The 12,375-nt window shown below is 41.1% G+C and overlaps 1 protein-coding gene across 2 annotated transcripts; it reads left to right on the top strand.

Annotated features, from left to right (window-relative positions):
- The first annotated feature begins 7,125 nt into the window (after window positions 1-7,125).
- On the top strand, window positions 7,126-10,805 carry LOC103723763 (putative serine/threonine-protein kinase WNK9). 2 transcript variants are annotated; one of them, XM_008814791.5, is made up of 7 exons: window positions 7,126-7,770; window positions 7,882-7,919; window positions 8,039-8,266; window positions 8,360-8,580; window positions 8,659-8,816; window positions 8,913-9,339; window positions 9,427-10,805. In XM_008814791.5, the coding sequence occupies exons 1-7, from the start codon at window positions 7,696-7,698 to the stop codon at window positions 10,512-10,514; spliced, it is 2,235 nt and encodes a 744-aa protein (XP_008813013.3). In that variant the 5' UTR covers window positions 7,126-7,695; the 3' UTR covers window positions 10,515-10,805. The 2 variants fall into 2 exon arrangements, with proteins under 2 accessions (XP_008813013.3, XP_008813012.3); XM_008814790.5 differs by having other exon boundaries at window positions 8,360-8,816.
- The last annotated feature ends 1,570 nt before the right edge of the window (window positions 10,806-12,375 follow it).

Raw genomic sequence — 12,375 nt, 5'->3', positions numbered from 1 at the left:
AATAGAAAAAATATGTTCCTGTTGATATAGATTTGGATGTAAAATATTATTTAACTGTGATAATGACCATTGTTCCCATTGTATAACAGCTCGCAGAATAATGGCTGGTTATCGGCTGCAATCCAAATTCCCGTGACTAACCTGGCTGTTAGTTTTGAGAGGAGAAGAAACCAAGCTTTGGGGGATTTTATGTGGGACCCACACGTAATCCATGTGATGGTGCTCTTTCTTGTTTTGAAGTGATGAGGAGCCTTCACGTCTCCTGCATGCTGTTCTCACCCAAAGCCCAAAGGATTCTTCGTGCCGGCTCCCGAGTTTCTTAATTCCTATCGGTGCTGCATGCCATCGTAATAAATAACATCTCCAACCGTGTTCTTTTCTCTGAATTTCTCCATATTAATCACTCAACTGCATCCGATAATCCTCAATTCATGTTAATTTTTAATGCTTCGGTTTTGGATTGAGAAGTACTGCGCATCCACGACTCATGGACTACTAACCAAACTACCTATATAGAATAACCAAAATTTAAAGCTTAAATCTTCAGAAGATCTTATAAAGCAAGCTAACTTAGTCGTTTGTATGTTTGGGAGGTGCAAATGTGGTTCTTTGTATGTTTTCTATGCTGTGTTCCTCCAGTAAAGAACACTTACTTCTCGGGAGGAGGCTTTGAAATGGTCTTCAGCGATTAATTGATGTAGTCACCTGAGGGTTCTAATCTCTCTGTTGGTTTGATGTTTGTAAAGCATGAAGTGAGAACAGAACATTTAGGCTCGTATCGAAAAAACATCGGCTTATATTAATAAATAGAACTAGCTAAGAAGCATGAATCCTAAACCAACAATGATCAAAGTCGAGGGGATATTTTTCAGTAGCAATTTCAAGTTAGGAAGACTAGAAAACAAGCAATTACCTTCTCTCAGGCCCATAAATTGGATCCCACGTTAGAGCTTTTTAATATTTAGGTGGTACGACTTTTTGTTCTTGCCCGCGACGATGAAATATGTGGACCAATTTGCGAAGGTCTTTTGATGTGGTTTGGATTTTTCAGCCGATAAAAATTGTCAACCAAAACAATTGACCATATGGCTTGATCTAGGCATTGAAGGGTTCTTTGTCGGATCAAATTCGGCAACTTTTATTGGGTGTCAACAAAAAGCTCTCGTTTGTGTTATTAAGATTGAAATAATTTTTACTAGATATCAACGAAAAAAACTTTATTTTTGTGTTCCTAACACTGTTTTTTTTTTTGATTTTCTTGACTGTACTCATTTACGTTTAGTATGAAGTGCCGATATGTCAAAAAAAAAAAAAAAAAAATCAAGATCCAAGTCTCACTTAGTTATGAGAATCTCAAAGAAATATGTATTCCAGTGCTGCTTAGAATTACAACGTAGAAGTGCAAAAAGATCAGGCTGGTGCAGGGATTTGACAACCTCGTAGATCAGTGATGCATAGCTCAGCATAAGATGCTTCCATTTTTTCCAAATCCTTTCCAAACTTGCTCCACCTCCATTTTTTCCTGCCATATTCCTTCCTACTTAATTCAGTGAATGTGATGCAGAACGGATCTACCAAGTACACATAGAATCATTGTCCAGTGCATGATTGGGCAAATTTTTCAAAAGCTTCAAATTAGGCATCAAAAAATTGCTTCAAGCCGCAATAAAGGGCACACAAAGGTACATTGAATCCACAATCATTTGATAGCTCAACAATCAACCGACTAATTTTTGGGCAATAAACTCATGAGTTGCTCTCTAATCCCTTTCACCGCATGATAAGCAAATTGTTCGTGTGCACAAATTAGTTAGTAAATTTATTCTTTTGCTCCACCTCCATCATTTCTTGAAATCAAAGAATCCTCCAGTACACCAATAAAAGGCTCAAGAAAATGAAAAGTTTATTGAGACCACAACTCGGCAACTCCATAATCCGGCAAAAATTTTGTTTCTGCATGCAAAGCATTGCTCCATAATCACGATAAATCTCAACAAAGTAACATGTTATTCCAACCTTAACATCTATTCTACCATTCGGATATTTCATCTTAAATCAAGGATGAAAACTTACAAGAATTTTTTTTTTGAAAAAAAAAATATACAGCAAGATTATTTCGTGGTTAAAAAAGAGTCAACAATGTGGAATAGTGCGGATGCGACATGGGTGTTCCGCATTTATTTTACACGAGCGTGGAGCAGTTTTATGAACGTATAATATAGCAACTCTGATGAGGTCAAGAAAAATCGGCCTTCAACCTACGTTTCTTCCCAATACACGGTTTTGCTCTGCAAAAGATGCTTCTGAAGAGAAAGAGGTAGCCCTCTCTATTTAAAGAATAGATCTCTTCGCTATTTAGTCGATGTGGAATTAAGTGCAGGTTTCTTTATTTCCACGACTGGCTTTTCTTGTTTACGTTTTTTTTTTTTTTTTTTAACTCGATTGGTTGGACTTTAAATTCGAGCTGTCGCTGTACCAAAAAATATATATATATATTTTGCACGAGTAGGCAGGCAGGAGATGGGCTCCACCAGTGCGGATGGGTCATGTGCCACAGCAGGCTCTCTAGGCTTGCTTTAATGATAAGAAACCACTCCATTTTGGCTTTTGTTGGTGTAGGTCGCCATTCAGCCGATCCCCCGGTCCCAACGCTTCCCTCACCGCGCCCGTCTTTCTCCTCCCCCAATCTACTTCCATATCTCTATTCCATGTCTGACCAATAGAAATAATTGATGGTGTGATATGGATATGGTACCAAATTAAGGTTCAGCAACCAGCCTAAGAAATGACAAACCGTGTCATAAATATACATTAAACGGCTTTTAATAATTTTCCAGAAAAAACGATTTTAATTATGTTCTACACAAAATAATTCTAAACTTGTCTCCTTTTTTTCCAAAGAAAAAAAAATGAAGAGATAAGTCCATCATGCTACCTAAATGAATTGCAAAACAAAATTTATTTTTTGTTTAACAAAAGCTATTAAAAATACTAAATCAACTTTTTTTTCAAAAAAAAAAAAAATTCATTTTATCTAATTTTTTTTTGATTGAGCTAATAGTGGCTGTTATTTTCGCCATAGGAAACGGCCATTAGCCGCGAATGCGACGTTTCAAGTTGACCCGTGCCCCGGATACCCCACAAACTAGATTTCACCAGATACGATGGCGGATTTAGGATGGTCTCGTTATTGGACGATAACATGGTGAGGATCCACCATACTATAATAGGCGGTCCCTTCCCCTCAAATAATTGATTTTAAAGGCATAGATCGATTCTATTGAAAGATTGAATTGCTTGTTATACAGTCGACCGTTCTGAAGAAGTACCATAAATTTAATTGTCAATTATTTTGATCGATCTCAATAATATTTTGTTTTTTAATCTTATTAAATATATTCATACCAGATTTATTTTAATAGCCCTCCCTCACCCTCACTCCGGAAATATAGGGGTTTAAAATATACAAGTATTATACTATTATATATAAATTAATAAAAAATAGCCGTCATTGTAATAGATTATTTAATATATAAAATAAAAAAATATTGTTAATATTTCTAATTTATGTTTCTGAAAAGTTTGCATTGTGTAAATAATAATAATTTGGTATTAAATAAATATTTTTTTTTGGGTACAATGGCAGCTGACACCTATCAAGCATAGGTGTAGCCAACAAAATTAGAAAAAAAAAGATAAAACAAAGAATGAGGCACTGACGCCACCCAGGTGAAGAGTTGTAGGCCTCAAATGAAGCCACCCAGTTAGCTATGTTGCTTGCCTCTCTATAGACATGTGTGGCCCATGAAAGATTATCCTCATCTAAGAGTCTACGAATATCGCGTAGCAGCACGTTCGAACTCGCGTCTCCAGCCCCGAATCTACTTTATTACCATGTTCGAGTCTCTCTCGAGCAGAATACAATCCGCACTCAGTATCCATCTCGTATGAATAATTCTCTTCTATGCAGCCCTGGGCTCAACATAGACGGCAGATGTATCAAAAATCCACGAGTCCCTTGCCGCAACTAGTCAACCTCGTGGTCTCGATGACAAAACCAATACCTTCCGTACACCCTCCTTCGCTGGCACTCCTATTCAAATGAGCACCCCTTTAAAATAATGTAATGATCTATAATGTTTTGGGCGGCGGGCTGTGATTAAAGCCTAACGCCGTTAGAGAGAGAGAGAGAGAGAGAGAGAGAGAGAGAGAGAGAGCATGACATGAGAACGTGACCACATGGGGAGTGCAGCGCTGGCCTTTGGATGGTACGTCAAAGACAACATTTTCGGACGCTGAGACCAAAGCTATAAAAGACGCTGTTTTCATGCACCCACGTGGCCTTCCGTCCTCTCCCCGAACCCCAATGCCTCAGACCGGTCTCCACGCCAACGTCATCTTCCACCCTGCTCCTTACGCTGTCTCGTTCGTCACACCAACACACACTTCCATGCAGACTTGTCGCGCATCCATTGGTCGACTTGTGGGGCCCAGGAAACGTTTCGCACCGCCCTCGGTCATAAATGGACACGTCGCGAGACGGATCTCGATCCTGTTTGGGATAAGACAGCCGAGTGGAGTCGTCAATTCTCGTCCTACGGGATACCGTACTTCTTTTAGTACCCCAACCATCGTGGTTTAGTTGACCGGGAGGCCCGGCTGAGAAAACGTTATCATGGGAACATCACGCACTGTTTCCATCCAATGGGTGCTTGACACTTCTCGAATTGTTTGGTTTCTAGGGTCGTCTCCACTGTCAGGTCCAAAAGGTGGGCGCTGGCCATTGCCAGCCATTGGATTAAGGATCCGACGGTCGTGGAAAGCTAAAAGTTCCAACAACTATGCTGTCCAATTAGGTTATTTTTCAAGGGAAATTTTGGTCTTCAAGAACAAACCTGCAAAAGCGTGCCGTGTTGAGATTTCAATCTCCAATCATTGCAATCTGCCTAAAGATAAAATTCAAGTATTATGAAAACCATGATACTATGCATGAAGTGGTTTAAAAATGAATAATTTTCCAGCAATGATACGATGATTTTGTTTTGTGTTAGATTACGGGTCGCAGCGTCACAACCTACAACCTCATCTAAAAAGTATAGCTATAAGATATTTTTTTTGGATTCCTTAGTTCTGTATAAGTACCCAAGATCTCTTCAACGAATAACTGATATGAGACTAAACAAACACTTGCACGAATCCTCATATACTCCCTCCGTTCAAATTCTGACGTCCTCGTTAGGCTAAAAGTTCAAATCTATTCAAAATGAATCACAATCACCACGATCGGCTCGTAGTCAGCCTCCATAAACCTATATTATAGTGTCTTCTAGTCCACATAGGCTATGGGTTAAGTTCGCTCTAATACCATTCATCACAACTAAGAACCTCATCTAAAAAAACTAGTTAGAATGTATTATTTTGCGTTCCTTAATCCTATATAAGTACCCAAAATCTCTTCAACGAATAATCGTTGTGAGACTAAGCACACGCCCGCACGGATTCTCATACGTAGTTTATTGAAAAAAATGGATTATGGTTTGTGAGTACTAGAACCACTTTGAATCTGATGAATCTGATCTAGTTTGCATTTTTGTTGGATTTATAAACATGATCGATGGAGTCAATTTCTGGATGTATATTTGGACATCAATTTGACTAGTTGTTTGAGAGCATGGCCTAATGTTAACTTGCTTGATTGGTGAATGGATTAACTTTATGCTCGATATAGTTTTGGAGCAACTTGAGATCTACAACTTGTGTCCACCTTAATTGCCTTATTCAAGCATGAGTCAATTACACCATCTACCGACCTCTTATACAAGTCCAATGACATTGTCTTCCATTTCCTACAACGAGATCATCCTTTCACCTCATCAACTACTTATATTTCCTTGACCAAGAACTATTTTATAATATCTCCAAATGCATCTTAATCTTTATTAAATCATTTTTTTTTTGTTTTCTTATAGATCTAGAAAAACTTTGTGATGATTCCAAGTCTTTGAATGGCTCGTCGTCGAGCAATTACGATCGCAAGCAATTTACATCCTACATGAATTTTTTGATCTTTCCCCTGCTAATTTAAGACGGTCAAAAAGATAGCAAATGTCCAACTTTGGTTTCATTAGGTGGCTTTATGTGACATGGTTTTGTGCCAAACTTCAATAGTTTAGAATTCGTCTATAACCGACGTAAGAAGGCCCAGGCGTGTTAAAAAACTCACATCCTTGTTTTTATCACCTTTGCCCAACGAATCCACAACCTCCAATTGTTTAGAATTGGTCTATATTCAATTTTGTTCCGCCCGCCACATCATTTAGGAATTGGTCTATATTCAATTTTGGCCAAAATATTTAGAATTTATTTATTAGCCATAAATGTTCTAAACTTTAAAAGTATATGCTAAATTATCAAAGGTTCAAAAGAGCAAATTAGAATGAATTGAAATGAAAATCATGATAGTCACATCTTCCAACATATTTGATTCGTAACTAAAATTAGAATTATATTCAAAATAAAATTTGAATACTAGAAGAAAGTGAGGATTGAATTTTGCAGAATCGGAACATTTTCATTTTTTCCCCTAAAATCAAAATGGGAACGAGGCTTTCTCCGACCGAACTGCTAGAATGGAAGACACTCATTCTCATTTTCATTTCAAAGCCCAACTTTCTCCTATCAAATATATCCTAAATTTAAACCTCAGTATATAGGATACAATAAATTCAAACCGGACAGCAAGCAATCAGTGTTTAAGGCAACAAATTCACAAAAACCATAATTTTTTTTTATATCACGAGAAACATATACTAATCAATAATTGATAGATGATTTAATTATTTAGTGACTTTTGTATAGATTCCACTTTTTTTTTGGGGGGGGGGGGGGGGGCTAAGACGGGTGACTCATACCTGATGAATACAAATGCATCCAATAAAATTAGAAAACAGTATATTATAGAGTGCACGAATATCTTTCCATTTTTAGCCCATAAAGTGCTATCTATATGGAAAATAATTATAACTGCCCTTAAGTCTATCCAAAAAGAGATGTTGGTGCTGAAGCCCAAATAATTAATTATCTAATCCAAATAATTTGATACCTAATGGATATAGGGCACAACCTGTTGGGCAAGAGAACCGGTGGCTCTGAATCCGCGCCCAGCTGTGCGTGGACATGTGAGTCGCAGAGAGAGAGAGAGAGATTTTACGAGTTTTAACGGCAAAACCATGAGAAAGTGAGTCCACAGGAAGGGAGGATGGGGTGAAACTTTTTTTTTTTTTTCGTGGTAAAATGGGGTGAAACTTTTGGACCCTCCATATGCCCTTCGTATCCCTTGGGTTGGTGTCTCTCTCCATTGAATTCTGAGAACAACCTTGGAAGCTGAGTTGGAAAACCTTGTCCTGTTGGTGAAACTGAAACCCTCCCCTCCTTCTCCCCTCCATTTCTCTCTTGTTTCGGCAGCCACCAATCGATCCGTTGCAACTCATTTCTTCGAATCTTTCTTCAATCTAGTTTGGCTCGACACCCCACTCTTGCAATCTCCTGAGTAGAGATCGAAGCCAGGAGATCTTGCTTTTTTTTTTTTCAGTTGTGTTGTTGTTGTGCAAAATTTTTCTTTTTCGTTTTTTTTTTCCATGGTCCTCCAAGGAAGGAGTGCACGAGCATAGATTGTAAGCAGGGGAGATAAGTAGAATGATGGGTGCAAATGCCCAGGAGTCGGATTACCCAGAATTTGTGGAGGTCGATCCTACTGGAAGATATGGCAGGGTACCTGCACGGACAATTCCTTCCTTTCTTCCAATCCTCGATTTTTTTTCCCCTTTTTGTTCAAAGTTTCTAACTTTGGCTAATTCACAATCTTTTTGTTGTTGCCTGCAGTACAATGCGATCCTTGGCAAGGGAGCTTCAAAGACAGTGTACGATCCCATTCCCTTATTGCCCACCCCCTCAGCTTCTCTTTTTTTCCTCCTCTTGATCCATGGATGTCTCATGCGATGTGCTTTTGTTGTTGTTGTTGCTTTTAATTTGATGGCAGTTACAGGGCTTTTGATGAATATGAAGGGATTGAGGTGGCCTGGAACCAGGTGAAGCTATGCGACTTCCTCCAGAGCCCTGAGGACCTGGAGAGGCTCTACTGTGAGATCCACCTCCTCAAGACCCTCAAGCACAGGAACATCATGAAGTTCTACACCTCCTGGGTCGACACCTCCAAGAGGAACATCAATTTTGTCACCGAGATGTTCACCTCCGGCACTCTCAGGCAGTATGTCGATCTACCAAACCTTTTGCCGCCCTAAAGGCCTTGGCTTGGTGTTTGTTCTCGATCCATGATCCCTTGCGTTTTCTTTCGCGATAGGTACAGGCAGAAGCACAGGAGGGTTAACCTCAGGGCGGTGAAGCATTGGTGCAGGCAGATCCTGAGGGGCCTCCTCTACCTCCACGGCCATGACCCTCCCATCATCCACAGGGACCTCAAGTGCGACAACATCTTCATCAACGGGAACCAGGGAGAGGTCAAGATCGGCGACCTCGGCCTCGCCGCCATCCTCCGGAAATCCCACGCCGTCCATTGCGTAGGTGAGTGCCCCACGGTAGCCCTACTTATGTCATCAATTTCGCGTTTCAGAAATAAGGCGGTGTTTCCATCGTCGACAGGCACGCCGGAATTCATGGCACCGGAGGTGTATGAGGAGGAGTACAATGAATTGGTGGACATATACTCTTTTGGGATGTGCGTCTTGGAAATGGTCACCTTCGAATACCCCTACAGCGAATGCACGCATCCGGCGCAGATCTACAAGAAAGTTATCTCTGTAAGAGTTTTGAATCCTAGTAGCTGCTTGTAGTATTGCTGCAATGCCTGAATTCATCTGTCGTTGTTTTTACCACCGTAATTTGCATTCCGGTAGGGGACCAAGCCTGAAGCTTTGTACAGAGTGGAGGATCCTGAGGTGAGGCAATTTGTCGAAAAATGCTTGGCCACAGCTTCCCGAAGGCTTCCTGCGAGAGAGCTTCTGAAGGACCCATTTCTCCAAATCGATGATCACGGTACGGTCTATAGAGAGGCAGAATTGAGCGTTATGGGCAAGCAACCTTCTCTTGATCTTCTTCCAAGTAATGGCTCTTTGTACGCTAATGGATTCTCCGATAGCTTCGATCAAGAGAGACGAATGGAAAATGGATGGGACTACCCTGCTGCCGACATCGAAACCCATGGAATGGACCTTTTCAATGGCCAAGAAGATGATCCAGTCGCTAATGTGGATATCACGATCAAGGGAAGGAAGAGAGGAGATGGGGGCATTTTTCTGAGGCTCAGGATTGCAGATAAAGACGGTATGAGAGATTTTGCATTCTCTAAATATTTCTTGTGTTGATTCATTCGTGTGCAAAGGAACCCATCACCTGGAATTTGTTTTGCAGATCATGTGCGTAACATATACTTCCCGTTCGACATCGAAGCTGATACTGCATTGAGTGTTGCGGCGGAGATGGTCGCCGAGTTAGATATAACTGATTATGAAGTGACTAGAATAGCAGAAATGATCGATGGAGAGGTGGCATCGCTGGTACCGGAATGGAAGACAGGACCATGGATAGAGGAGCTGCCAGGAGTTCCTACTACAATTTTCTGCCAGAATTGTGCATCCAATGATTCATCATGTGGTTCGCTCCTAGACTACCTTTCACTTAAGTCTCCAGGCTGTGTTAATGTGCAATCAATTCATTGTTCCAACCTTGAGTGTGCTGCAATGCATGGGCGGTTCGAAGAGATAACATATCAAGTTGAGGGATCTGAGCACGATGCGACCGAGGGGCCACAGGTGCTATCTACCAGCCAATCAAATGGGCCCGACTGTTGCTCACAAGCTACGAAGGAGAATTACTCGGATGATGAAGGCGAGCGATCAGCCAAGGATGTGAGAAATAAACACATGAATGGCCATCTGCATAGCGACACTAGAAAATCATTGGGTCATTGGTACTCTGGTTCTAACCAACAGTGTTGCCTGGAGGTGCCAGAATTAAGATGCGACTTTCCACCTGATAAATCCAATGACTCTGAAAATGAGATCCGTCAAGAATCGAGATGGCACAAGGCAAGGTACCGGACAGAGTTAAGAGAGCACAAGATTCGGCATCCATCGCCCGACTTTGGCAACAGGAAGATGAGAGTGGAGAATGGCACTGCAGGTTCCTTGGTTAAGCCTCCGCAAACTTCTGATGACAAGCCAATGAAGTCCTTCCATTTGGGAACGCATTTTTCATTTCGCATCCCTCATGGCGACGCAGACCGGATCCTCACAAATGTGAGTTCTCCGGCTGATACTAATGCAGGGTATTGCTGGAGTAGCCGCCCCGATTTGGGATCCCAAAGGGCCCGACATTGTGAGGCGAATGCTGAGAGCAGCCCTGAGGGGTTCACAGCAAAGAATTTCTATGCTAAGGCTCTTCCGCCAAAGTCTCTTTCCAGGACCAAGTCTCTCCCAGTTGATGCGGTGGATGTTTGATATCTGTTTAAGGCATTCTCAAATAATTCCATCAACACTCACCTCGACTGTATATTGCTTTTGGCCGATAATTTTTATCAGACTATATAGCTCTTCAGCCTCACTGTATTGGGGGTGGTAGAGTGGATGGAAATGTGATGGGTGACTCCATTCACTCATGAGCACCATGTAATGTTCTTTTACTTGCTAGAATTGAGGAGATCATTTTAGGCAGACTCGGTATGATGTATTCTATGCGGTGTAACTTGATGAAGATTTGCATGAGGAATGAGAGACATTTCATTTCATTTAGATGTTTTTCCTCACAAAATTTTTTAAAAAAAATCGCAATCTGTGTCTGTCCATTTTCCTTACGTTCAGGGTCAGCGAGCGAAGAGTTCAAAATTCCATATGGCAGCTGCAAGTGGAAAAGGGAAAAATAGTATGGGTGCATAGCCCTCTACAATGTTAATAAACTAAAGAAATCCCCGAATAAACTGGCAACAATTTCAATCAGCGAATAAGAGCATGGAATATCTAAAATAAATTGACTGAGGATAATCCACTGAAGCCATTCATAGCATACTGGATGGAGATGCCAACTGTGTGTGGAGCCATGCATTAATATTTTTGCAGGACGCAGGTGCTGGCTGTGTATTTCATTCATTGGCACATGGTTGGAGTCCCTTGGCCAACCCGGAGGTCATTTAGAACTGTCTGAGGTCCTCAGCCAGCTTCCACCACATGCTCCCTTCTCTTCTGAAAGGAATTGGAATGGTCCACTTCATGAAACTTTTAGGTCCCCCAGCTCTTAAAATTACGTCGATTGGAGACCTGGGAGGAGGTGAAGGAAGTCGTGGATGATGCCATGCAGGCTTGAAATGGGGAAGGGATGGAAAGTGACAGCTGAAAGGGTCCACTTTTGGATGAGATGGAGGTGATCAGGAACTTTAGAAGGTGGCTTAAAAGTATTATGATAAGCATCATCTGAATTGGTGTGGGTGGTGGGGAGGTGTAAAGTGGCCGCTCCTTTTGAATGATTGGAGGCTGGGAAAACAGAGAGCACTCCTAACTTGCCTACTTCCATTGGGGCGTGGCATGTGGTTTTTATGGGAGAGAGCGAGCGAATGAGATATGGTGGCTAGAGATTAAAAAAGCAAAGCCATCTTTTTTTTGTTGATCACAAGACAATTACATGGTCGAAGCAAAGATTCTTTACTCGTTTGTAAGCTCTCCTCCATGGCTCTTTTGATCTCAGCATCGCATACAGGCTGCATCTAAAGAAAGTGAGAGCCTTAGCCAAATTAAAGGAGGGAGCTTTTGGTGGTATAATTAGGACACCGTACAAAAGAGGCGTACCTGCTTGCCACTAAATTAAGGGGAGGGGTCACAAGATTCAGAAACTGGCAGGCCATGATCCTGATAATCTTGAAGGATATGAAACAATCTAATCCATGGACCTTCAAATTTCACATCAGCTGCAGCACAAGGCTGCTTATGGTATGGAGAATCGAAGCAGTTTATCTTGTGTTACTTCATCCTTGGCCCACCTCATACCAAAAGATTGCTTACGCTAGCATTTGGTAGAATATGGAATCCACTAAGATAGCCCCAATAGATTTTTTTTCTTTTTTAAAAGTACTACCTTTCTTGTAGATGGAAATAAACATGAGAGATTTGATCCCAAGGTTTTGCGTGTTGTCGATCTTGTGAGCTGTGTGAAGTGCCAGTATCCTGCAATTCTGCTTCCATGATTCAAAAGATGCAGCCAAAAATGACCAGGATGGTCTTGTGTTTCTGGCCTATGAATGGAAGAAGAAATTAGAAAGGAATTGTTGGAACTTGGTATATTTGTTCTTACAGCTAGGATATACATGCCCAA

This window comes from Phoenix dactylifera, chromosome 1 (assembly GCF_051530095.1).
Source record: "Phoenix dactylifera cultivar Ajwa chromosome 1, Ajwa_hap1_PhDact_Kaust_v1.1, whole genome shotgun sequence".
Lineage (NCBI taxonomy): Eukaryota > Viridiplantae > Streptophyta > Magnoliopsida > Arecales > Arecaceae > Phoenix > Phoenix dactylifera.
Note: the sequence above shows the minus strand (reverse complement) of the source record. Positions and strands in the feature narration are given on the sequence as shown.